Genomic DNA, 27,974 nt, shown 5'->3' on the forward strand with positions numbered 1-27,974 from the left:
AAACTTGACCAGCTGAAGTTAGGACCCAAAGTGGTGAACTGGATTAGAAACTGATTGATTGATGGACAGACATCAGAGGGTGGTGGTTATTGGAATTTGCTCAGAGCAAAGGAAACTTGAGTAGTGGAGTGCCTCAAGGATTGATACTCAGGCCGATTCTGTTCAATATGTTTGAATTATATTGCTGAAGGGTTAGAAGGAAATTTGCCTTTTTGTGGATGATTCCAAGATTTGTAACAGAGTGGACACCCTGGAGGGAGTGGAAAACATGAAAAAGGATCTGCAAAAGTTTGAAGAATGGTCAAATGTCTAACAACTAAAATTCAGTGCAAAAAAGCACAGAGTAATGCATTTGGGGAGTAGAAATTTGAGGGAGATGTATGTGCTGGGAGGCAAGAGATTGATATGGATGGATGTGGAGAGGGACCTTGAGGTGATAGTGTCTGAGGATCTGAAGGTGACGAAGCAGTGTGACAATGCAATGACTGTAACCAGAAGGATGCTAGGCTGCATAGAGAGAGGCATAGCCAGCAGAAGAAAGGAGGTGTTGATGCCACTTGGAGTATTGTGTTCAGTTTTGGAGGCCATATTTGGCCAAGGATATAAGAAGTCTCGAAGCAGACAAGAGTAAAGTGACGAAAATGGTAGGGGGTCTGTTCCAAGAGAAGTACAAGAAGAGACTAGAAGACCTGAACATGTATACTCTGGAGGAGAGAAGGGACAGGGATGATATTGATACATTTAAATATTTGAAAGATATTAATATTGGACTAAATCTTTTCCAGAGAAAAGAAATTGGTGAAACTAGAGAACATAAATTGAGGTTGTTGGGTGGTAGACTTAGGAGTAATGTTAGGAATTTTTTTTTCACAGAGAGGGTGGTGGATGCTAAGAATGTTGTCCCAAGGGAAGGGGTGGAGAGGAGAATGGTGACGGAATTTTTTTTTAAAAAAGCAGGGGATGAACACAGAAGGATCGCTAACTAGAATATGAAAGGGCAAACTTTCACAGTCTGAATCTCCCGCGAAGGAGATTGGATAGGCTGGAGTGAGCTTCAACAGCAACTCTAGTAGTTAGAACCCAAGGACAGTACCGGATGGACTTCTAAGGTCTGTGGCCCAGAAGAAACAAACAAAAAAAAAGACAATTTAATCATGAAATTATAATGCATGTAGTTCTGCCATCATTTACTATGTTACTATGGGCTCCTTTTACAAAGGTGTGCTAGCGTTTTTAGCGCACGCACCGGATTAGCGCGTGCTACCCAGAAAACTACCGCCTGCTCGAGGAGGCGGTAGTGGCTAGCTTGTGCGGCAGTTTAGCACACGCTATTCCGCGCATTAAGTCCCTAACGCACCTTTGTAGGTATTGGGTACTATGAAGGTATTGGGAGTAACACTGGAACAGAGTCTGACCATGATTAGAAAGATCTTTCTCACCCTCTGGAAGCTTCGGTCCATCAGAGCTTACTTCGATGTCTCATCATTTAGAATTCTGGTACAATCCCTCATACTGAGTCAACTCGATTATTGTAACATCGCTTACTTGGCACTCTCCCAGAAAAATATACGGCGATTGCAACTGGTACAAAATGCAGCGGTTAGGCTACTTTGTGGACTGAAGAAGTTTGATCATGTAACACCTTCCTATCGACTTCTACACTGGCTGCCGATGGAGGCACGTGTGAAGTTCAAGTTTGGTTGTTTTTGCTTCAAGGTACTTTATGGCTTAGCCCCTAAATATATAACAGACCTTTTCTCTTTCACAACCAACAGACATAGGAGAAGTTCACATCCGAATTTTGTTTCTCCACCGGTTAGAGGTTGTAAATTTAAAAGTCATCACCAACATCTTTTCTCACATCAAGCAGCATTATGGGGTAAAGACCTGGAACAACTGCTCGTGCCTACTACTTATAGGGAATTCAGGAAAAGCCTAAAAACACATCTGTTACTGAAGTACTTAGGTAACTGACCTATACAATCTTAATCCTCAACAAATGATCTTCGAATTGTTATTCACTAACACCGGACTTTGTTTATTCTACTCAATCTGTAATACCTTTTAATCATTGTAAACCGCATAGAACTTCACGGTCCTGTGGTATATAAACTGTTGTTGTTGTTGTTATTATTATTATTATTTGTAAAAGGAGCCCTATGTTTTACAGTTGCAAACTTAATATTGAAAGTTTATCCTAGTGATCCTGTTGTGCCTTCACTGTGTAAATGACTCTGGCTTCCAATCCAGGCCAGGATAGTTTTTAAGCTGCTGTGTTGCTTGCAGCATTTTAGATGGCCAGGTACTAGAGAATGTTCTTTGGCAGCTTACCCTGTTCTCAATAGAAATTTTCTTTATATGAGGAACTGGTTATATTTGAGTATTAAGCTGCTATTGAATGAAATATTCTGTCTGCTAATACTAGAAGGTTAGTGAATTATTACTTAATATTTGAATACTGATTAAGAAGTTGCCTAATAGTTGTGCCTAATAGTTATGCTAATAATAGTTGTGCCTAATAATTGTGCTAATAATAATTGTGCCTAATAGTTGTGCCTAATAGTTGTGCTAATAATTGTGTCTGATTTTGCTAAGTGCTATGTTCTTTTGTGGGGGGAATTAGGGGATTGATCAAAAGAAGATTGATAACTTTTATGTATAATAGATTATGGAATGATGCATATGTCGACGATTTGGAAGAAAGTATTCTGCGAAGATACTAAGGGGGGAAAATGGGAAGAAACAATGGGCAAAACACAGGAGTTGACTAACCCAGAAGAGGAGGATAAAAGGATTGCAGCACAAGAGAAGAAAATAAAGTTCGAAGCACAGCGAAAGGAAATGAAGACAAAAAAATACCAGGACCTAAATTGCATATATACTAATGCAAGGAGCCTAAGGAACAAAATGGTGGAATTAGAAGTCATGGCCAAAACTGAGAACATAGACAATAAGACAATGGAGTGGATAAGACAATGAAGCCATCGGCACAGTGCGCAGCGGCCGCTAAGAGAGCGAATAGAATGCTAGGTATAATCAAGAAGGGTATTACAACCAGATCGAAAGAAGTTATCCTGCCATTGTATCGGGCGATGGTGCGTCTGCATCTGGAGTACTGCGTCCAATATTGGTCGCCGTACCTTAAGAAGGATATGGCGATACTTGAGAGGGTTCAGAGGAGAGCGACAAGTTTGATAAAGGGTATGGAAAACCTTTCATACACTGAGAGACTGGAGAAACTGGGGCTCTTTTCCCTGGAGAAGAGGAGAATTAGAGGGGATATGATAGAGACTTACAAGATCATGAAGTGCATAGAGAAAGTAGAGAGGGACAGGTTCTTCAAACTTTCGAAAACTACAAGAACGAGAGGGCATTCGGAAAAGTTGAAAGGGGACAAATTCAAAACCAATGCTAGGAAGTTTTTCTTCACCCAATGGGTGGTGGACACCTGGAATGCACTTCCAGAGGGCGTGATAGGACAGAATACGGTATTAGGGTTCAAGAAGGGATTGGACAATTTTCTGAAGGAAAAGGGGATAGAGGGGTACAGATAGAGGACTACTACACAAGTCCTGGACCTGTTGGGCAGCCGCACGAGCAGACTGCTGGGCACGATGGACCTCTGGTCTGACCCAGCAGAAGCACTTCTTATGTTCTTATGTACATTTGTGATTGTATGTTATTGTTGTAATTTGCCATAAACTAACTGTTTGGGAGATCATTTAATATCACCTCTTATATTCCACTAATTGTTCATTATGCTTTCATAGGTTGAACTTTTCAAAAAGGATGTAGAATCTCTCCAGGTGGAACTGAGCACAGTGTCATCGACAGATACATCACAAATCAGTTTATATGAATACTTTCATATCTCTCCAATTAAGGTGAGCAAAGATATAAGGAAGCTAAACCCACCATGTACTGTTTAATATTTTTACCATGTTATAGTTAAAGTAAATACACAGAGGAATATTCATTTTCTAAGTGATTTTTATTGTTCCTTTTATTGTATCTCTGTAATTGTCAGCACTGCAGTGCATTACTTCAAGCGTTTAGGGTCAACTTCCAACCACTTTGAATGTGTAACCATGAAAGGGCAATATACAAGTACCATTCTCTTTTACTCCTTTGCTCCCTTTTCCAAAATCCTGGAGAAAATATTTTCCAAAATGATTTCCAAAATGAATACACTCCCCCCTCCGTATTCGCGGTGGTTAGGGGCAGAGCCGGCCCATAAATATCTAAAATTCGCAAATAACTTTTGGGTCAACTCTGACCCACCCCCGCCTCCCTCCTGTGTCCCGGATCTTACCTGATGGTCTAGCGGTGACACGGGGCTGGAGCGATCTTCCTACACTCCTGCCCCATGCAGAGCCATCATTGAAAATGGCTTCCGTGAGTTCCCGTTGTAGTCTCATGAGACAACGGGAACTCATAGCAACCATTTTTGATGACAGCTCTGCATGGGGCAGGAGTGTAGGAAGATCGCTCCCGCCCCGCGTCATCGCTAGACCACCAGGTAAGGTCTGGGGAGGTCAATTCACTAAGGGGGGACCCGGCCCCCCAAAACACGAATAGTTGAAACCTTGGGTGCTGAAACCGCGAATAAGGAGGGAGGAGTGTATGCATGAAATAAATTTGCATGCACTTTTTCCACTGATAACAGATTGTAATAATTGATATTAATTGTTTGGAATCCTGAAAACCTCAGTGACCTAGTGTGTCCTGAGGACTGGGTTGGGAACCACTGACATAGACTAATTTAGAATGGTATATCTGATCCCTCTTGCCTTTTTCATGACCACAAGATCAACATAAAGGGGAATATTCAGAGTTAAGCTTATTTAATTTAACAGGAGTCCATACTATGCGTCTAGCCACAAAAAATAGAGATTGTTTCATAGAAGCAGATTGACAACATCAGAAGCGCTTGAGGAATAGAAGTTTCCATTGATCATCAGATATAGACACAGTTAATTCACGTGACCAAATGTCACGTAGTCCATCTGTATTTTGTTTTTTGTTGTACTAATATTTTGTACCAATTAGATGCTTCATGATCTAATCCCATAATCCCTTTACACATTGAAAAAAATCTTGGTTTAGATGATTTTACTGGGATTTTTGAACAAACAATAGCATGGCGAAGTTGTAACCACTTGAAGCTGTGTGAAAAGCTGACATGATGACTTGCAAGCAACTCTGAAAAGGATTTCAAACAATCTGATTGTAATATATCTGACATTGTGTATATACCCAGTTCCATCCATTCTTTCCATATAATGTGTTTTCCGTCAATGCAGATATTCCCATTTCCCCAAAGAGGGCATAAGTTTGATCTTCCAAAAGGAATATCCAGTTGAGTCAATTTGAACAAGCACCCTTTGAGTAGATCTTACTATAGGGTTTAGTTTCAGATGCTGCAGAAGTACAACACAGATTACGCCCTGCAACCTAAATGGGTGGAGTAAATTATGCTCTAATAAACACCACTTCAGCCAATCGTGCTGGTGATCAGGTGTTAGCCAATACATAGCTTGTCTCAATATATAAGCACTATGATATTTGTAAAGATAAGGAATGTTTAATCCACTAACTCACTCCACACTCACAAACACAAAAGGACTGTAATAATAAAAAAAAAACTCAAATATCCTTAGTGCAAATCCTGTTCTCAAAAAAAGAGATTTCACTTTTTACTCCTGTATGATAGCATAATTTTAAACCTCTTCCTAAGGCTCAACAACGCAATGTGGACTTAAAACTCAAAAAGCCACTACTATGCTTTAGGAATCTTGTAAAGGGGGGAGAAAAAGCCTCAGACTCATGCCTGCAGCTAATTTTATAAGCATTCAGGCTACTATTAGAGTTGCCTCATCAGCATAAATACCTCCTCCTCCAAGTATTCCTATCTTCAGTAATAAATATTTTCAATAATAAATACTTTTCAAATAAAGGGGGGAGAAAAAGCCTCAGACTCATGCCTGCTGCTAATTTTATAAGCATTCAGGCTACTATTAGAGTTGCCTCATCAGCATAAATACCTCCTCCTCCAAGTATTCCTATCTTCAGTAATAAATATTTTCAATAATAAATACTTTTCAAATATTTCAATAAATTTCCATCCACATGCGCTGGGAGCCCTACTCTAAACTCCTAAAGAACAGCTGTCGGGAACGACCATAAAATTGCTTTCCCCTAATGTAATTGGACTGCGTCTGGATTGTGTGCCAGTATATAATGTTACTAATACTGTTATGATAAACACTTATCTTTCCCAGCGCTGTGCTGGATGAGGCCCATGTGTCTTTCATACACACTGCTGTTCTTGTGGCAAGTCTGCTCAGCCAAAGCTGACTATAGCCAGCCAGCATTTCGCTAAGCTGCATCAGGGCTTCCTGGGCTGTGATCAGCATTTAATCTCTGTGCTCACAGGCATTGCAAACATGGCTCCCTTCAGACCAGATCTTGAATGTGCTGGCATGTCTCTCTCTCCACACTTTTAATGAATTCTATAAGATCTTCAGGCTTCTCAAAATGGCACATGTTGTTATACCTGATTTTCATAATAGCAGGGAAGAACAACCCGTACCATGCCCCCAAAGCCTTTAATTGAGGCCACAATTCAGAAATTGCTTGTGGCGCTTTGCAGTACGTTTATCAAAATGTGGCACAATACGCACTTTTCCTATGATCTCCATGGCTTGCACGTGACGCAGCAAGCAGTCTAGAGCCACAGCTAAGACTCGAGGAATTAACTCTTCAATACACTGAGAAGGGTTACTTCCTTCAGCTCCCTCCGGAATTCCCAGTATTCTCAGATTATTTTGACGGCAGCGATTTCCCATATCTTCCAGCTCTTTTTGAAGCAATTCAAACTTTAATCTCGGAAAGTTCCTTTCTGTAACAGAATTCTCTAAAACAGACAAGACGCTCTCCATTTTTTCTGTCAGATTTGAGTAGAGATGTTTATTACTTGTTGTTGTAAAGCCGTGATCGATGCTGATTTTCAACGGATGCCTTCTTGTTGTCGTGGGACCCTTGAAAAAGAAGATATCTTCCTCCGCCTCGATTCGGCCCGTAAGATACTTGAAAGTTTTGATCATGTCTCCCCTCTCTCTGCGCTCCTCGAGTGAGTATAGCTGTAATTTGTCAAGCCGTTTTTCGTACGGAAGATCCTTGAGTCCCGAGACCATCCGGGTGGCCATTCTTTGCACCGACTCAAGTCTCCGCATTATCTGCCGTCTATTTCTATGTTTCTATGTTTCTATGAGGTCTCCTAAATCATGCCTTTAATAACTGCCAATTCCCTCATTACTGGCTCAATTACCTCCTGAAGCTCTCTGTGATGCTTTCAAAGGTGTCATAAGATTTTGTTTCGGTCTCTTACCATACCATTGCCTTGTGACCAAAATGCATTTTCTAATTTATTCTGTTTTGAAGCTGCCATTATCACAAGCAATATACAGTATGCTGATTTCAGGCTTCTCCCACTAATTCAATACAATGTTGGTTTAGAATTCTTGAGCAGGAGTGCAGTTAGGCTGCCACCTTCATATGTCGCAGGCTCCGCCCTATATCTAATCAACATTTAATTGTATTGTTGACTTCTAACTTCATAGAGAGTGATGAATCAAAAATTACTCCTAGATTACGCAGAGTTAACCATGGGAGTCATTAACCCATTGCTTATAAATTCACTTGATACATTACCATTGTGATAACTTGATAACAAAAGTGTTTTGTTTCACAACATTCTGTTTGAGATGATTCACATATAGCTGTTGATTAATTGTATTGAAAGAGAATGTTAACACACAAAAAGTATCATCAATGTTCCCATCAGTGTCCACCAAAAATTGAATATTATCTGCATACAGTATAAAAGTAAGATCCAGACAATTCAACAACCTGTAAAATAGAATTAAGAAAATGTTGAGCAAAATGGCAGAAAGGCAATAGCCTTGAGGGACTCCAGAATGACAATTTGTGATTTCTGATTCGTCGGAGACTTTTAATACTACACATTTTTTGTAATTTAAGAATGAAGCGAACCACAATAGAACTTACAGCCCAATTCACTAACCTGCCCGATCATGACTGATTTGTTTTCAGCCAACCAGTTCACGACGGGACAATATTCAAATAGGGGCGATCGGAGGAACGCCTCCCACCAACCGCACAGATCGCTACTGAACGATCTCGACTTATGCACAGACCATCTTCTTTGCCTGTAGATAGTCTGCACATGCGCTTGCTGTCCTTGCTTTTTTATTTTTTTACTTTACTTGTACTCACGAGCCTGTGATTTTAACCAGCCTTTTCTCATAGGGAGGTCCTTCCATCCCTTTTCATTTCCCTTCTCTATACATTTTGTAATTCCACTATATTTTTTTTTTGAAATGGGGTGGCCAGTGTTTAAGGCAGAGTCACACCATGAAGCAATACAAAGGCATAATCTTAATTTTGTTTTCCATTGTTTTCATAATAGTTCCTAACATTCTATTTGCTTTCTTAGCCGCCGCTACACACTGAGCAAAGGGTTTCAATGTACCATTGAAGACACCTAGATGGTTTTCTTGGGTGGTGACTCCTTGTTGGAACCTTGCATCATGTAGCTATGGTTTGGGTTCCTCTTTCTTACATGCATCACTTTGCACTTGCTCACATTAAGGGCTCCTTTTACAAAGCTGCACTAGCGGTTTTAATGCACGCACCGGATTAGCGCGCGCTAGCCAGAAATCTACCGCCTGCTCAAAAGGAGGCGGTAGCGCCTAGCGCGTGCTGCAATTTAACACGTGCTATTCTGTGCATTAAGGCCCTAGCGCAGCTTTGTAAAAGGAGCCCTGAATGTAATTTGCCATTTGAATTCCCAGTCTCGTAAGATCTTAATTACCACACTAGTTATTCCCATCTCTAGATCATTTATAAGTATTTTAAAAAGCAGCAGTCCCAGCACATACCCTTACAGAATCCCACTATCTAACCCTCTCCATTGACAATATTGATCATTTAATTCTATTCTCTGTTTTCTTTTAACCAGTTCTTGATCCATAGTAGGATGCTACCTCCTATCCCATGATTTTCTAATTTCCTCAGGAGCCGTTCATGAGGTACTTTGTCAAATTCTTTTTGAAAATCCAGATACGCAATATTGTCAAACATGTTCATTCATTCCTTCAAAGAAATGTAGTAGATTGGTGAGGCAAAATTACCCTTGACTAAATCTATGTTGGCTTTGTCTCATTAATTCATGCCTATGTATATGCTCAGTAATTTTGTTCTTTATCATCTCTACCATTTTACTTGGCACCGATATTGGACTCATCTGTTTATAATTTCCCATATCACCTCTGGAACCCTTTTTAAGAATTGGCGTTATTTTATATTTTTACTTGATTGTAAAGATAAATTACATAATAATAGCTCTGCAAGTTCATTTTTCAGTTCTGTCAGTACCCTGGGATGTACACCATCTGGACCAGTCAATTTGCTTCTCTTTAATTTATCAAATAGCACCATCACATCTTCAGGTTTACAGAGATTTTTCAGTTTCTCTGACTCATCAGCTTTGAATAACATTTCTGGCACTGATATCTCCCCCTCATATCTTCCTCAGCAAAGACCAATGCAGAGAATTAATTTAGTATCTCTACTATGGACTTGTCTTCCTTTAGTGCCCCTTTTACTCCTCGGTCATCTAGCAGTCCAACTTGACTCTCTTACCAGCTTCTCACTTCTAGTATACCTAAAAAAGTTTTTATCATGTGTTTTTGCCTTCAACCCAATCTTCTTTGAAAGTCTCTTTGCCTTCCTTATTAGCCTTTTGCATTTGATTTGCTATTCTTTATTCTGTTTTCTATCATCTTCAATTGGATCTTTCTTCCTTTTTCTGAAGAATGTTCTTTTAGCTCTAATAGGTTCCTTCACCATGTTTTTTAAGCATGCTGCTGTCATTTGGACCTCTTTCACCTTTTTTATTAATACGTAGCATATATCTCATCTAGGCTTCTAAGATGACACTTTTGAATAGCATCCACACCTGATGTTAAAAAAAAAAACTGTAGGCATTTTTTCTGTCTCATTTCAACTGCCAAACAGCATCTAGTGGCACCCCTTCCCCCAACAATCTTTGGTATCTAGGGTATCTCCTCCATTACTCCTTTATCCCTTTTTTAAAAAATTCTCTTGTCTAGTGGCATTAACCCCCCCTACACCTGGCCATTAGCCAGTCCCCTCCTTCAAACCCTGTAACTCTTAATGAGGTAGGCGCACGATGCCCACTTACTCCTACCTCTGGCATCATTCTCAAAATGTCAGGTCCTGCCTTGTAAGGTGCATCCTGAGGATGCACTGGTATGGCCAGTTTTCTATACAAGGGAGAAATTGCTTTATATGGCAAACTGACCCTGACCAATGCATCCTGGAATGCACCGGGCAGGGCAGAGTTACCACCATTTTGGAAATGACAGCACCAGAGGCATTAAGAGGTGTGGAATCTAGGGAGGGCCAGGGTAAGAGTTGGGTGGGTTGAGAGAACCAGGTCAGATGATTTCATGGTATGAAACGGTGTCACAGAGGGGTAGGAGATGGGGCCGATGTAGACTGTGGGGGCACTACACCAGTCTCGGACCTGGTCATAAGTTCATGGCATTGAATCCTTGCAGTAAATATCGGTGCATAGCTCTGCATGCTATGAGATAGCTGATCAGCTCTTTAGCAAGCATTTTAATATATTGTGCACCTAAATTTACTGCAGCGTGCAGAAATTCTTTTAGCAGAGAGCAGCCATTAACAAACAGGTAAACTGCTCATTAAGGGCATGCTGTAACCCCCACAGTAGCTTTCTGCATCTGGCCCCTCAGTCAATGGATACTCAGCTTTACATCTATGCAGATGATGAGCTACTGTAGAACCGGACTTACCTAGAACCATAAATAAACTAACTGTAATTTAAGAATGTGCTAAAAACAAACCTTGCCTGAACCTAAGGATCACCAAAATCTTGCACCATCATAAAATGTTTTCAGCATCCTGAACTTTAACTTCAGAGTTTCCAATCAGATATTATGTATTAAGTTATTTCAGATCATAGGAGCAATTGCACTGAATTAAAGATTGAATGACATCCAAACATACATGGATGAGAAGGTACTGTCAAGATTCTGATGTGCAGAGCATAGTGTACATGATAGGGTATAAGGTATGAAAGTGCCATAAAGAAATTATGGATTATTATGGATGTACTTTGTAACCCGTTCTGGGCTCCTTTGGGAGGACGGGCTAAAAAATTAAATAAATAAATAAAGGCAATTCAATGATAGGGATTATAGCTGAACTGCTTCAGCTAATAGCCAATCTGTCGAACAAATTAGGAAAGATTCCGGAGGACTGGAAGGTGGCGAATGTAATGCCGATCTTCAAAAAAGGTTCGCGGGGAGACCCGGGAAACTACAGACCGGTGAGTCTGATCTCGGTACCGGGAAAGATGGTAGAGGCGCTGATAGAGGATCGCATCATTGATCACCTTGACGGACACGGTCTGATGAGGACCAGCCAGCACGGTTTCAGCAAAAGCAGATCTTGTTTGACAAACTTGTTGCACTTATTCGAGGGAGTAAACAGGCAGATAGACAAGGGCGACCCGGTCAACATTGCATATCTGGATTTTCAGAAGACGTTTGACAAGGTTCCGTATGAATGACTACTTCGGGAAATTGCGAGCCATGGAATCGAGGATGAAATATGTAGATTAAAAACTGGCTTGAGCATAGGAAACAGAGAGTGGGGGAAAATGGACAATACTCGGACTGAAAGAGCATCCCCAGTAGGGTGCCGCAGGGCTCGGTGCTTGGACTCGTGCTCGTCAACATCTTTATAAACGATCTGGACATAGGTACGACAAGTGGAGTGATTAAATTTGCGGACGATACGAAGTTATTCAGAGTAGTGAAGACACAGGGGGATTGCGAAGATCTGCAACGTGACATAAGCAGGCTCAAGGAATGGGCTTCAACATGGCAGATGAGGTTCAACATAGATAAGTGTAAAGTGATGCATGTCAGTAACAAAAATCTCATGCACGAATACAGGATGTCCGGGACGGTACTTGAAGAGGCTTCCCAGGAAAGAGACTTGGGAGTTCTGATTGACAAATCGATGAAGCCGTCCACACAATGTGCGGCGGCGAAAAGGGTGAATAGAATGCTAGGAATGATAAAGAAGGGGATCACGAACAGATCGGAGAAGATTATCATGCCGCTGTACTGGTCCATGGTGCGCCCTCACCTGGAGTACTGCGTCCAGCACTGGTCGCCGTACATGAAGAAGGACACGATACTACTTGAAAGGGTCCAGAGAAGAGCGACTAAGATGGTTTTGGGGCTGGAGGAGTTGCCATACAGCGAAAGATTAGAGAAACTGGGCCTCTTCTCCCTCAGACAGAGGAGATTGTGAGGGGACATGATCAAAACATTCAAGTAGATAAGGACAGGTTGTTCACCCTCTCCAGGGTACGGAGAACAAGAGGGCACTCTCTAAAGTTAAAAGGGGATAGATTCCATACAAACATAAGGAAGTTCTTCACCCAGAAAGTGGTGGAAAACTGGAACGCTCTTCCGGAGACAGTTATAGGGGAAAACACCCTCCAGGGATTCAAGACAAAGTTAGACAAGTCCCTGCTGAACCAGAAAGTACGCAGGTAAGGCTAGACTCTTTGACCTACGGGCCACCGTGTGAGAGGACTGCTAGGCATAATGGACCACTGGTCTGACCCAGCAGCAGCAATTATGTTGTTATGTTCATAAAATATTATGAGCAAATGAAAGAAACTTGAATACAATTTGGAAGGCAATAGGGAGCCAGCACTCCTCCATTAAGAGGGATCATCTATCAAGCCTCCTGGTACCAATCAACCATTCTGTAGGTGAATTTGGAACTTATTAATTGGTCTTTATAGAGTTGCAGTAATCTAATTGGGAGAGAACCAAAGAATGAAAAAGTAAGAGTCCTACATGAGAGGGCAACCTTCCTGCAATTGTTTCAAACAAAGACTTACAGACTAAGTTGGAGAAGAGTTTCAGATGATAGATCTTGATCCAGTGTCCGTCTCCTCTCCCCCCCCTCCCAAGCACAGTTAAATGTTTGCGTTAGGGTATTGCTGGTTTCTGCACGGAACTGTTTGAGGATACGTAAGAGTGCTCCATGTGAAAATAGAAGAGCAAACCCTGTACCGAAGAGAAGCAAGCGACCCAAAAAGTTGAGGTTATGATGACAATGATAAATTACAGTAAAAATATAAAATCACTTTATTAAAACAAAAACACCAAGGAAGACCACATTATAGTAATACACATGACAAAAATATCAAATTCAAAAAGCGATGGAACTAAGCAGGGAATTCATCAACACACTAAGTAATGTGCCTGTTGATGAATTCCATCTAAATATCTTTAAAAAATCAAAATTAAACAGAGACATGTTTTTGCACAACGCCTGCATCAAAGGTATAAAATCCAAAGTTATAGGAAAATATGCAGCATTAAAAAACGTGGCTGAAATGCTGCCATAAACATGGTAGACCAAATAGTACATAATTTCTTGTCCTAGAATTTACTTTCCATTGAATGCTTGTTATGCACTGGGGGTTGTTTGTTTTTGTTTTGTTTTTACTTTTGAGGTATTTGAATGTCTTATTTTCCAACTATGCCTTTACTTTTCAATCATGTTTTAACTTTAGTTTTCAAATTCTTTATCTTACAGCTACATTTAAGTTTTTCACTCAGCTCCAGTGGTGAAGATAGCAACAAGCAAGAGAGACAATCAGAATTAATTCCTCTGCAGTCTGTAAACCTTCTGCTGAAAAGTATTGGTGCTACCCTTACAGATGTACAAGATGTTGTCTTTAAGTATGTTGAAGATCTTTGTTCACATTGTAAATCACATGCATATAGTTTGCTTTTCTTTGCAGCAGCAAGTTCTTATTTGTGGTGTCTATTTATCTTTTGTAGACTGGCTTATTTTGAGCTTGAAAATCAGTTCTGCACCTCACAACAATTGCAGTGGGAAGTCATTAGACATTACTCTAAACAGGTTAGTGTGAAAGTGGTCTTGTGTTTTAATAGAATATAAATAGAGTTGTTTATATGTGCAGATGTATGTTTGTATACGTATAGATACATACAATGGCTTTTAAAAGTTTATACACCCTTGTACATTTTTGTCGCATTCTGCTTTTTCAAAATCGTAAATTCACTGATTTGTGAATAAAATGGCTGAGGCCATTTCTTTTCAGTTTCAGGAAGAAACAGACCTCATGTTTAAAATGCTGGATATCCATCCAATTTCCTAACCCACCTCTCCCTGAGAATATTGTGAAAGAACCAGTATTCTTATTGAGAAACAGATGAGGAAGGGGAAGGGTTCCCCCACTCTGGACCACCTGTTAATAAAAAGGCAGATGGGGGGGGGGGTGCTAGAGAGCCCAGTCAAGATGGAGGCATAACTGATCTGCTCCATTCCTCGTCCTCGGAAAACAACTAAGAACTCCTATCCTTTAGCATCAGAGCACTTTCGAGAGGCATGATGCCTAACACAAAAGCAGGGAAAATTGAGGTGGCTTTTGGGCTGACTGGCAGTGCTAAATGCCCAAAGCAAGATCTCCATTGCTATCTAAGGAGCCCTATGTGCTGACCTCGGATGATAATATGGGTGAAATTGCTGAACAGTTGAAACGCATCTCAGTGGTACTAACATAGTAAATGACGGCAGATAAAGACCTGAATGGTCTATCCAGTCTGCCCATTAGTTATACTCATTAAAAATACATGATTAAAGTAACTTGTCTCTTTTCTTTGACATATCTGGGCCATACACTGTAAAGTCCATCTAATACTGTGCTAGGTTCCAACTGCTGGAGTTGCCATCCAAGCTCACTCTAGTTTAACGAACCATCCCGTTGTTTGCAGGATACCTGGCCAGTAATGCCTCATGTCTGGCCAGTAATGCCTCATGTTCCAAGTTAGTAAAATTCCCATGTCAGAAGCTTGTTTTAGGACTTAATTTGATTATTCCCTCTGTCAGACTGTAGAATATTTAGGATAGGATAGGTGGGGGGAAGGGTGGGAGAGGAGTGTATGCATACTCTGTAGAGTATATTAAGGGGATTCGCTTCTTGTTGGTGCCTGTTATTTGAACTGTATGGCTGTTGGGTTTGTGTGATGCACCTCTCTGTTTGGATTTAAAATCAATAAAGATTGAACTTTAAAAAGAAGAGGTTACTTACTGTTTTAGATGCCTTATCTTACATTACAGGTATAATTTTATGTAACATGAATAACTATGTAGCATATATGATTCTATGTATAATCTATGTATCTATATGTTGCTTGTAACCCACTTAGAACTCTGATTTGAGAGGATTCAGTGGGATATAAGATTGCACATAATATAACATGATTTCCTTTAAAACATGAAGCAAATAGCATGCACTAAATCATTTTGAGAATGGAAGATTTGGAGGAAGGGGTTGTTTCCAGTTTAGTAATTCAGCAGAATTTTGAGAGCTTGTGTATTAGTAGTATTTATTTATTCAATTTTCTATACCATTCTCCCAGGGGAGCTCAGAACAGTTTACATGGACTTATTCAGGTACTTAAGCATTTTTTTTCCCTGTCTGTCTCAGCAGGCTCATGGTCTGTCTAATATACTTGGGGCAATGGGGGACCAAGAGACTTGCCCAAGGTCACAAGGAGCAGTGTGGGTTTGTACCTCCAAGCTCAGGTTGTTGAGGCTATAGCTCTAAACCCTCTGCCACACTCTCAGATATAGTTCTGATAAACTACATAGCAGGGCTGTAAAGGTAAACCAGGGCCAATAGCAACCCCAATAGGGCCATCAAAATGGACAGCAGGATGGGCAACTGCCCAAGACTTGCCAGTATTCCTCGCCAGGGGGCAAAGTGTCAGTACTACATGCTAATGCTGCCCGATTCACGATTCGAATCGGTTCACCGATTCGAATCAGGTGAATCGATTCGAATCGGTTTGTTTTTTTGAAAAACCGGACTCACTGATTCAGCCCCAAGACCCGTTTAGGCTTTCTCTCTGCCGCCGGCCGTCGGAGTCGTTCCCATCTAATGTAATTTCCTGTTTTGCGAAACCGGAAGTTACATCGAGCGGACCTCATGCAGATCGGCATCGGCAGCAGCAAAGGCTGTTTTTGGCTGGCTCTCTCCTTCGCGCATTTCTCCTCTCTTCCCCGCGATTCCACATCCACAGTCCTTTAAGTATATGAATTGAGCAGTGGGGCTGGTGAAGCTGAGAATTGGCAGGGGGCTGGTGAAGCTGAGATTCAAGCAAGGGGGGGCTGGTGAAGCTGAGATTTGAGCAGGGGGGCTGGTGAAGCTAAGAATCAGCGGTGACGGGTCAAAAATGCGCGAGGACAAAGGCGTGCCGACAACCGAGCGTGGACAACTGAGTGCAGGGCTTAATCACGCCGAAGAAAACCTGTATTTTAAAGGGCTCTGACGGGGGTGGGGTGGGGGGGAACCCCCCACTCTACTTAATAGGGATCGCGCTGCCTCATGCTGCCATGTTGGGGGGTGTGGGAGGTGTAACCCCCCACATTATACTGAAAACTTAACTTTTTCCCTAAAAAACAGAGGAAAAGTTAAGTTTCCAGTACATTGAGGGGGGTTACAACACCCCCAAACCCCCCACAACACCAGCGCGATCTCTATTAAGGAAAGTGTGGGGGGGTCCCCTCCATCACCCCCCGTCGGAGCCTTTAAAATAAGGGGTTTTTTTGGCGCGATGAAGTCCTGCGCTCAGTTGTCCGTGCTCGGTTGTCGGCGCACCTTTGTCCTCTTGCGCTTTAGACTATGAACTGAATCGGCAAGGGGGCTGGTGAAACTTGAGGGATGATTGTCTTTGGGGCTGGTGAAGCTGAAAATCAGCAGGGGGCTGGGGAAGCTGAGAATCATTTCTGTAGGCTATCAGAAATTTGCTTAATTATCTACTCAAACAACATTTTTGCTATTTACTTTCATTGTACTTAGACTATTATTCAGTAGAAAAAAATTTAGCTTGTTCAATCAAGCAGAACATTCACTTATAAGTCCAATGTCCAGACAGGATTTATTGAACAAACTAAATTTTTTCTACTGAATAATAGTCTAAGTACAATGAAAGTAAATAGCAAAAATGTTGTTTGAGTAGATAGTTGAGCAAAAAATACCAATGTGGCTGCCATTAAAGCTAGACTACCATCAAGACAATGGTGAAATCAGCCTCCAATGCAATGCAGAGCTTGCATGCTATAAACTTGAAGAACCCTTGGAAACTGATGGTGATGTATTTACATACTGGCATGACAGACAAGAGAAGCTACCTTTACTAAGCCAGCTTGCTCAGAAGTTTCTATGTTCGCCAGCAACTTCTGTTCCTTCAGAAAGAATACTCTCTGCAGCAGATCAAATAATTGCTGCTCGGTGGAGTTGTCGGAAGCCAGCCCAAGCTGACAAACTAATATTTCTAAATAAAACTGAAAAATGTAATAAATTTAATCCATGTTTCTAACTAATTTTAAAGCTATGTTATAGTTTGGATGTTCCTATTTTTGACATGATATTGCCTTGGTTAAATAAAATGTTTAAACTTTAAAAAGCTGTTTCATTAAAAGTGAATCAAATCAAAATATTTTTCTCTGAATCGGGCAGCACTACTATATGCCATTGTAACTACCAAGCTACAAAACCCATACTCAAGAACTCCTCACATACTGAACAAATAATAGTTCTTAGGAATATAATGTTTAAGAGAGAGGGTTAATGTTAAATTGTAAATGACCCCACAGGGCGCCCGATTGTTTCCCTTAGGGGCACTGTGTTAGTAACGGAAAGTCAGACGGACATCAAGAATATTAAGACAGAAATCACTCATCTGACCACCAAAATGTCAACGGTGGATACCTGACTCTCGGCAATGGAAAAGAAATATCAGCAATTAGATGAGGTGGCAACACGGCAGAAAGCGGATCACAAGTCCATTGAACAGCTGGAGACTATTTGTGAGTACTACGGGAACCGTAGTTGAAGAAATAACTTAAGAATCTCCGGTCTCTATGAAAGATCGGAGGGCGATGATCCGGTGCACTTTTTTGAATAATGGATCCCGAAAGTTTTACAACTAGCATTTGAGTGCCCTTTTGAAATCGAACAGGTCCACCGTGAGCCTTTGCGCATGCCTCAGGGCTCTCAACTACCAAGTTTAGTGTTGCGTTTTCCACAAGAGGAACAGATTTTAGCCAAAATGAAAGCTTTGCAGGTCAATGTATTTTCATCGCCGCTGATTACACTAAAGAAATGGCTGACAAGCATCATCAGTTTCTTGCTTTATGACCCCGTCTGAAAGCATTAGAGGCCCACTACAGACTTTTGGCGCTAGCACGGATGAAAATCACCTATCGAAACAAAACCACTACTCTGATTCTGCCAGTCCCCAGTATGATTGCCTTCTCAGAGGGCTGTATGCTGTGTGGGATTTTTGTTGAATGTAAAGATAATGAGTCTCTTGTTGAGTTAGGAGTGTTTCAGACATACTGGTTTATAGTTCAGGTTTTCTGAGGGTGGGGAATGGGAGTTAGATTGGTGGTCCTCCTCTGGTCTTTCACCCCTTCTAGAGAGCACCAGGTGTTCATGTTTCTGGCTGGTGGGTGGGGGAGGGGTTGGTTTGATTATCTGGGGTGAGTTTTATGGGATGGAATGGGGTGTAAATGATACTGTGCTTTGCTGATTTTGTATCAGGTACTGGGCAGAGCCACCATCATTCTGTTTTTCATATATCTTACAGATTGTTTCTATTTGGGAGCTGCAATGTAATCTCAATATCATGTGTTTTTTTGGGGGGGCTGATGGGTGATCACAAAGTTGTATCTCTGAATGTGAAGGGGATAACACATCCGACAAAACGTAATAAGTTGCTTTCAAATATTTGGGGGCATCCATTGTTTTTATGCAGGAAACCCACTTAACCAGTAGTGAATCTAGGAAATTGCAAAGAAAGTGGGTGTGGGATAGTGTATATTCGCCAGCTCAAAGTCGCAAGGAGGGTGTAGCTATTCTTTTGTCATGCAAGTTTTCCTATTCAATTTTATCTCAGGTAGATGGGTAATGATCACATTGCTAATTAATACTAGTAAATATACCTTTATCAATGTATATGGTCCGAATAAAGATCTTTTGGTGCAGGTATCAACACTTCTTCGGATCATATTATTCGGGGGGGGGGGATTTCAGTTTAATTTCTGATTTTTGTTTAGACCGGAAATCACATGTGTTTTACAGACTACCCAAAGCACGTGCTACTTGATTCAGGAGGCAGCTCTCACAGATGTCTGGCATCTCTCATAGATGTCTGGCACCCTAATTCTCTTGATTACACGTTTCACTCTATTCCACATGACACCTTTTCGAGGATAGATTATTTCTTTCTCTCCCAGTCTTTGATTTCTTCAGTCTCCAATGCCACTAATAAGCCTAAGCATATCTCTGATCACTCCTGTATCACGCTAACTCTGTCCTTTCCCTCACCCGAGCGCCCTACTCCAGCCTGGCGCTTCAATGCAGCCCTTCTGGAGGATCCGGAGTTTCATTCTCACTTTCTCCTGTGGACTGAGGACTACTTTGGCTTCAATGACTCTCCGGATCTTCCATATCATGTCATTTGGTGCACTTATAAAGCGTTTTTAATGGATGAGCTGATTTCTTATACAGCTTGGAAAAATAAACAGCAATGGACACTTATCAGAGATTTAGAAACCAGTATAAAATCTGTGGAACAGACCTACCTTCGTACACCTACACTGTTACTCAAGACCCAACTACAGAAACTCAAATTTTATTATAATCAGATTTTCACTGAGAAAGCGAGCATGTTTTTTTATAAGCAAAGTACCATATATTATGAAGGCTGTAATAAGGATGGGCGTCTGTTAGCCAACTATCTCAAGCGTAAACAAAAAGCTTTTACAATCACAGCCCTTAAAGATGGCACTCGGCTAGTTACTAAACCATCAGAAATTGCGGGACAATTTTTTCACTTTTATGAACAATTATACACTAAGTGGATGACACCATCACAGGATGACATCCAGTCCTTTTTAAAATCTATAGCAGCCCCTACCTTGAGCCCAGAACAACAGAAACACCTAAATCTTCCCTTGACTATGCAGGAGATCAGTAGGACTATTAAGCGTCTTAAACCACATAAGGTGCCCAGTAGTGACGGATATATGGGAGAATTTTATAAGGTACATCAAAAACCTGCTCTGACAAAATAACTTAGACACTCAGGAGAGTAGGCTCCACCTAAGTTAAACAAACCTTTTAACCAAAACGAGCTACAGGCCCAGCCAGGAATGCCAGAACCTCTGTATTCAGCTATAGCTCTGGCGTTCCTGGCCGGGCCTGTAACTCTGAGGCTTGATTTGGTTAAAAGGTTTGTTTAATTTAAGTGAAGCCTACTCTCCCGAGAGTCTATTTTGTCAGAGTAGATTTTTGATGTAGTTTATTTAGCTGACATAAGTTACCTTGTGTGTTGTGCAAGTGAATTTAAGAATTTTATAAGGCCCATGTGGACATTTTGACACCTAAACTGTTAGTTAGATTGCTCCTTCATTGACTCTAGTATGTCCGCAGGCTCTTTTACTGAGGCCACTATTATTACATTCCCGAAGCCAGGAAGAGACCCGCTTTTTCCAAAAAATTATAGACCAATTTCCTTAATAAACTATGATTGTAAAATCTATACTAAAGTACTGGCAGATAGATTGGCTATTTATATGCCTGAATGAAGCGGCTACCCCAACAGGCAGCAAAGATTTTCAAGCTATCCTACAATCTTGTAAGACTCCAATGAGGGGTTTGGTCGCCTTACCAGTACATCAAGTTTGCCAAGGTAAAGCCATTTAGATTGGCATAATAGAAGTTTAGAAATAAGAAAAAGCAGAGTTGCTTATCTGTAACATTTGTTCTCGGAGAACAATAGGGGATCAATCCTCACAAAAGTATCCCCATGGAATTGATATTCTTCAAGCTCACTGTAGCACAGGGTGTTCTGCCTGGAGGAATAGTCTAAATGGTTAGTACAGTGAGCCAAGACCCAGGGGAACCGGGTTCAGTTCCCACTGCAGCCCCTCATGATCCTGGGCAAGCCACCTTAACCCTCTTGCCCCAGAAATAAAAGCACAGGGTATGTCTACTAAAGTGTACTAGTAAATGGGCTTAGCCTGTGTTAATGCAGGATTTTCCCCACACCCTAAGCCCATTTCTAAAGTGCCCAAGAAACAGGGAATTTTGAAGTATTTCTTTTTCAGGTCATGTGCCAAAAATTGGCACTGGAGTACTAACCACTTCTATTTAGGAGGTAGTAAGGGCTCCTGCATTATGCTGCATTAATCAGAGTACTCTCAAATGTCCACACCCATTTCTGCCCCGACATGCCCCTCCCAAAAAATAAATACAAAAATATAAATACTGCATGCTTAGTATGCACAAAAAGCTTACCTAGTGAAAAACACTTTAATAAGCTTTGCGGTAAGCATTTTCATGCACACTTAGCACGCTCTAGGGTTGACGGGCCTTTAGTACATATACCCCTTTGACTGTGAATCCACCAGGGACAGAAAAAGTACCTGTATATAATGTATTAACCACTTTGGTTGTATCACAGAAAGGTAGTATATCAGATGTATTGCTCTGATCCATCTTAGTCTTATCTTACTCAGCAGAGCATGTCAGAAAGCTCTAGAAATTAAAAAGGTAAATTCCAAAACCTGTAAAGTACTTTTTAAAAAAAAAAAAATGAGTTTATACTGGAAACAGACTGCCTTTATAGATAGCCATAGGATATATGAAATTTGCACTAAAAGGTCTTCATAAGGTTTATGATATTCACTGCAAAATATTTCTTATGTTGGGTAGAATTCTTGTAAAATAAAAACTTGCATATATCCAGAAAACAGCTTTTCGTACTTAGCAGCTGTTGGAACTCATGAGTCACATGCGTAAGGATTGTCTGTCTGTGATAAGCAACTTTGCCTTATGTCTATATAACACCTTCAGAGGGTTTATGCATAATTCTGTATAAAAATTACAGGCATATGTAAATAGGTATATTTCTTACATGTGTTTATATACATAGATAGAGATGTATAATATATCAATCTAAAATGGCTTCAATTTTCTTCAAAGCCAATATGGTTAATAAAGGTTTATGAACTTAAGACACTTTATTTTTGTTTTTTGTACTGTTAATTATATATTAATAGGTTTTTGTAGGATATTAAAAGATCTAGGGAAATAATGTTAAATCCTTGATACCATAGAGCTATTACTTTGTTTGATTTTCCAGATTTTTTTTTCTGTTTGATTCCAAAATATAGGGCCTGTTTCACAAAGCCGCGCTAGTGCTGCTCCGCGGTAACGGCCCCGAAGCCCATAAAGATTTAAAGGGCTTCCGGGCTAGCGCGGCTTTGTAAAACAGACCCATAGTTGTAAAACCACTAGTATTGTGGACAGAGTTTCCAATCATTCCCAGGCTAAGAAAAAAAGAGGTGAACAGGTGGTTGCTGTTTGAATGGAGTATATTGATTGGCTGTTCATATTTGAACGAAGATTCCTGATCAGTCCATTTGGAAAGACTGGAAGTTGATATAATTGGATAAAACTAAGGAAGAGCAGACAATGGCAATAGTGAGAGATAAGACAGCACACCTGAGGCAGCATTTTGTGTAATGGGGGCCTCTGTGAGGGATTTGGAGGAGATACAGTGAATATGTGCTTTTCATTTTTTGTATAACTTTTTTTTATAATAGATTGAATCGTAAGAGTTTTTTGGTCAGGGATCATAACCTGTGCTGAAAATTTCATCTGTATTGTTATAAATAGTCATTAATTTCTGGGCCTTTTCCTTACACATCCAGGGTGGGAGGGAGGGGGAGAGATTGTGCTATTGTATTATTTTAAATAAGTGTAGGTTATTGGAAGAGTATATACATTTATGTTATTGATTAATAATTATTGGGTGGGTGGGATAAAATGATTGATTTTGAATATCTGTAAGTTGAATGTGCTTTTCTTGACTTGTTATGTTCTTATACCTGTGTATTGCACTGTTAATATTTGAAAATTAATAAAAGATTTTTTTAAAAAGAAAATTATTTGGCAAATATGGTATTGAGAGTTTTTGATAGTCTGTTAATAAAGATGAGGCAACTATGTGATATTTATTGCTCAGATATTTAATGCCATTTTCCTGAGATCTTTTTAATATCTTTTTAATATATAATTTACATTTTTTACATTTTAGCTTTCATGTGTGTTTGTAAATGGACAATGCTACATACCTTGCAGAAATAGCTAGTCACCTGTTCTTTGTTCAGTGTGAATTAACAAAATTATATTCAGTGATTGTTATAATTAACACTTTTTCTATTTATTTTTCTTTTAGGCCATTAAACAAATGTATGTTCTTATTCTTGGATTGGATGTTTTGGGTAATCCATTTGGATTTTTTAGAGACTTGTCTACAGGAGTTGAAGCTTTTTTCTATGAACCTTACCAGGTACGTTTTTCCTGCTGTCTAAACGCTGCCATTTTGTGGATTTTGGCATCGCCTGTCCTGCACAATTATACTGTAGGCTAGATCTGGGATCATAACTTGTGCTGCAGATTTAATCTGTATTGTTATAAGTAGCCACTCATGCCTCCCAGATTGTGTCACCGTGATGACTAAAAAGATAAGTATAGCAAGTTGATTCCTTTCGCTGCATTCAGATACGCACCTTTTTTAATAGTCATGTGCGGGATGCGTTGGTTCTTGAGGAAACCAATCTGGAAAAGGTGCTGAGTGGTGATGGTGGTAGGGGAGCTGTCTCTAGATTGTATTTGGCTTTATTAGCTTTCTCTGATCCAGTCGCTCCATATAGGGAGCGATGGGAGCAGGATCTTCAGCTTACCTTTACCTCTAAGCAGTGGCTTAGTGTTCTTTCTCATTTACTCAAGGTCTCGGTTGCTAGCCATTTAACATAGTAACATAGTAACATAGTAGATGACGGCAGATAAAGACCCGAATGGTCCATCCAGTCTGCCCAACCTGATTCAATTTAAAATTTTTTAATTTTTTTTTTTTTCTTCTTAGCTATTTCTGGGCGAGAATCCAAAGCTTTACCCGGTACTGTGCTTGGGTTCCAACTGCCGAAATCTCTGTTAAGACTTACTCCAGCCCATCTACACCCTCCCAGCCATTGAAGCCCTCCCCTGCCCATCCTCCTCCAAACGGCCATGCACAGACACAGACCGTACAAGTCTGCCCAGTAACTGGCCTAGTTCAATCTTTAATATTATTTTCTGATTCTAAATCTTCTGTGTTCATCCCACGCTTCTTTGAACTCAGTCACAGTTTTACTCTCCACCACCTCTCTCGGGAGCGCATTCCAGGCATCCACCACCCTCTCCGTAAAGTAGAATTTCCTAACATTGCCCCTGAATCTACCACCCCTCAACCTCAAATTATGTCCTCTGGTTTTACCATTTTCCTTTCTCTGGAAAAGATTTTGTTCTACGTTAATACCCTTTAAGTATTTGAACGTCTGAATCATATCTCCCCTGTCTCTCCTTTCCTCTAGGGTATACATATTCAGGGCTTCCAGTCTCTCCTCATATCTTCTGGTGCAAGCCTCCTATCATTTTCATCGCCCTCCTCTGGACCGCCTCAAGTCTTCTTACGTCTTTCGCCAGATACGGTCTCCAAAACTGAAAACAATACTCCAAGTGGGGCCTCACCAATGACCTGTACAGGGGCATCAACACCTTCTTTCTTCTACTGACTACGCCTCTCTTTATACAGCCCAGAATCCTTCTGGCAGCAGCCACTGCCTTGTCACACTGTTTTTTCGCCTTTAGATCTTCGGACACTATCACCCCAAGGTCCCTCTCCCCGTCCGTGCATATCAGCTTCTCTCCTCCCAGCATATACGGTTCCTTCCTATTATTAATCCCCAAATGCATTACTCTGCATTTCTTTGCATTGAATTTTAGTTGCCAGGCATTAGACCATTCCTCTAACTTTTGCAGATCCTTTTTCATATTTTCCACTCCCTCTTCGGTGTCTACTCTGTTACAAATCTTGGTATCATCTGCAAAAAGGCACACTTTTCCTTCTAACCCTTCAGCAATGTCACTTACATACATATTGAACAGGATTGGCCCCAGTACCGAACCCTGAGGGACTCCACTAGTCACCTTTCCTTCCTTCGAGCGACTTCCATTAACCACCACCCTCTGGCGTCTGTCCGACAGCCAGTTTCTGACCCAGTTCACCACTTTGGGTCCTAACTTCAGCCCTTCAAGTTTGTTCAACAGCCTCCTATGAGGAACTGTATCAAAGGCTTTGCTGAAATCCAAATAAATTACATCTAGCATATGTCCTCGATCCAGCTCTCTGGTCACCCAATCAAAAAATTCAATCAGGTTCTTTGGCACGATTTACCTTTTGTAAAGCCATGTTGCCTCGGATCCTATAACCCATTAGATTCAAGGAAATACACTATCCTTTCTTTCAGCAACACTTCCATTATTTTTCCAACAACTGAAGTGAGGCTCACCGGCCTGTAGTTTCCTGCTTCATCCCTGTGACCACTTTTATGAATAGGGACCACATCCGCTCTCCTCCAATCCCCAGGAATCACTCCCGTCTCCAGAGATTTGTTGAACAAGTCTTTAATAGGACTCGCCAGAACCTCTCTGAGTTCCCTTAGTATCCTGGGATGGATCCCGTCTGGTCCCATCGCTTTGTCCACCTTCAGTTTTTCAAGTTGCTCATAAACACCCTCCTCCGTGAACGGCGCAGAATCTACTCCATTTTCTCGTGTAACTTTGCCGGACAATCTCGGTCCTTCTCCAGGATTTTCTTCTGTGAACACAGAACAGAAGTATTTGTTTAGCACATTTGCTTTCTCCTCATCACTCTCCACATATTTGTTCCCAGCATCTTTTAGCCTAGCAATTCCATTTTTTATCTTCCTCCTTTCACTAATATATCTGAAAAAATTTTTATCTCCCTTTTTTACATTTTTAGCCATTTGTTCTTCCGCCTGTGCCTTCGCCAAACGTATCTCTCTCTTGGCTTCTTTCAGTTTCACCCTGTAGTCTTTTCTGCTCTCCTCTTCTTGGGTTTTTTTATATTTCATGAACGCCAACTCTTTCGCCTTTATTTTCTCAGCCACTAGGTTGGAGAACCATATCGGCTTCCTTTTTCTTTTGTTTTTATTGATTTTCTTCACATAAAGGTCCGTAGCCATTTTTATCACTCCTTTCAGCTTAGACCACTGTCTTTCCACTTCTCTTATGTCCTCCCATCCTAACAGCTCTTTCTTCAGGTACTTTCCCATTGCATTAAAGTCCGTACGTTTGAAATCTAGGACTTTAAGTATCGTGCGGCCGCTCTCCACTTTAGCCGTTATATCAAACCAAACCGTTTGATGATCGCTACTACCCAGGTGAGCACCCACTCGAACATTAGAGATACTCTCTCCATTTGTGAGGACCAGATCCAATATCGCTTTTTCCCTTGTGGGTTCCGTCACCATTTGTCTGAGCAGAGCCTCTTGAAAGGCATCCACAATCTCCCTACTTCTTTCCGATTCCGCAGACGGAACATTCCAGTCCGCATCCGGCAGGTTGAAATCTCCCAACAGCAGAACCTCCTCTTTCCTTCCAAACTTTTGGATATCCACAATCAGATCCTTATCAATTTGCTGCGATTGAGTCGGAGGTCTGTAGACTACACCCACGTAGATAGAAGTTCCATCTTCTCTTTTCAGAGCAATCCATATCGCTTCTTCCTCTCCCCAGGTCCCTTGCATTTCGGTCGCTTGGATATTGATCTTTACATAGAGAGCTACTCCTCCACCTTTATGACCATCTCTGTCCTTCCTAAAAAGATTATATCCCGGTATGTTTGCATCCCATCCATGTGATTCACTGAACCATGTCTCTGTGATAGCAACAATATCTAGATCTGCCTCTAATATCAGGGCTTGCAGATCATGAACTTTGTTGCTTAGACTGCGAGCATTTGTGGTCATCGCTTTCCAGCTATTTTTCAGCAATAATCTCCTTTTTCGTATGGATTTTTGTGTCGTTTCACTTTCCGTTGCAATACTAAGAAATGAGTTGCTGATATTGCTTATGTTGCAGCCTTTACTACTATCACATCTTTTCTTTTGCCGGGGGTGGTCTCTATAATTGTCCTTCGTACATACACCACCCCCACCTTCTAGTTTAAATGCCTGGAAAAATATTGTCTAAATTTCTCTGCAAGGTTTCTTTTTCCTGCTGTAGTAATATGTAGCCCATCAGTGCAATATAGCTTCTTGTCCTTCCATGTATTTCCCCATCCTCCTATGTACCTGAAGCCTTCTTGATGACACCAGGCTCTGAGCCATCTATTAAAGTCCTCTGTGTTTTTCATTCTTTGCTCTCCTTTTCCATATGCAGGCAGTATTTCAGAAAAAGCTAAAGTCTTTACAAAAGGTTTCACGCCCTCACCAAGCTCCCGAAAAGCTTTCTGTGCTGCAAGTGTGGAGTTGTTGGCCAGGTCATTTGTTCCCAGATGGATAACAACATCAGTGTTAAAATCCTTAGTTTCTTCCTTAATTATAGTCAGTATTTGCCTGGAACTCCTGGTAGCTGAGGATCCTGGAAGACATTTCACTATTTTGGACTCCTCGCCCTGTGTTCCAAGGTTAATGCCTCTGATGATGGAATCCCCCAACAGTAATAGTTTTCTGTTTTTGGCTTTTTTATTTGTACTTAGGGTGCTCTTGTTCTCTTGAGTTTCCTTCATTGGTTCCAGTCCCACCTCCCTTCTGTTTTCCTGAGTATCGCAGTGCACTAGTGGAGCGAAGGAATTCTG

The 27,974-nt window shown here is 40.9% G+C and overlaps 1 protein-coding gene across 3 annotated transcripts in view; it reads left to right on the forward strand.

Annotated features, from left to right (window-relative positions):
- VPS13A (vacuolar protein sorting 13 homolog A) overlaps positions 1-27,974 on the forward strand; it is a 489,236-nt gene that overhangs the window by 362,350 nt on the left and 98,912 nt on the right. For all 3 annotated transcript variants that reach the window (XM_033927056.1, XM_033927035.1, XM_033927045.1), the window contains 4 exons: positions 3,771-3,884; positions 13,762-13,907; positions 14,010-14,091; positions 23,508-23,621. In XM_033927056.1, coding sequence (XP_033782947.1) covers positions 3,771-3,884; positions 13,762-13,907; positions 14,010-14,091; positions 23,508-23,621 — 456 coding nt within the window. The remainder of the gene's footprint in view (positions 1-3,770; positions 3,885-13,761; positions 13,908-14,009; positions 14,092-23,507; positions 23,622-27,974) is intronic.

This window comes from Geotrypetes seraphini, chromosome 1 (genome assembly GCF_902459505.1).
Source record: "Geotrypetes seraphini chromosome 1, aGeoSer1.1, whole genome shotgun sequence".
In the NCBI taxonomy this organism is placed as follows: domain Eukaryota; kingdom Metazoa; phylum Chordata; class Amphibia; order Gymnophiona; family Dermophiidae; genus Geotrypetes; species Geotrypetes seraphini.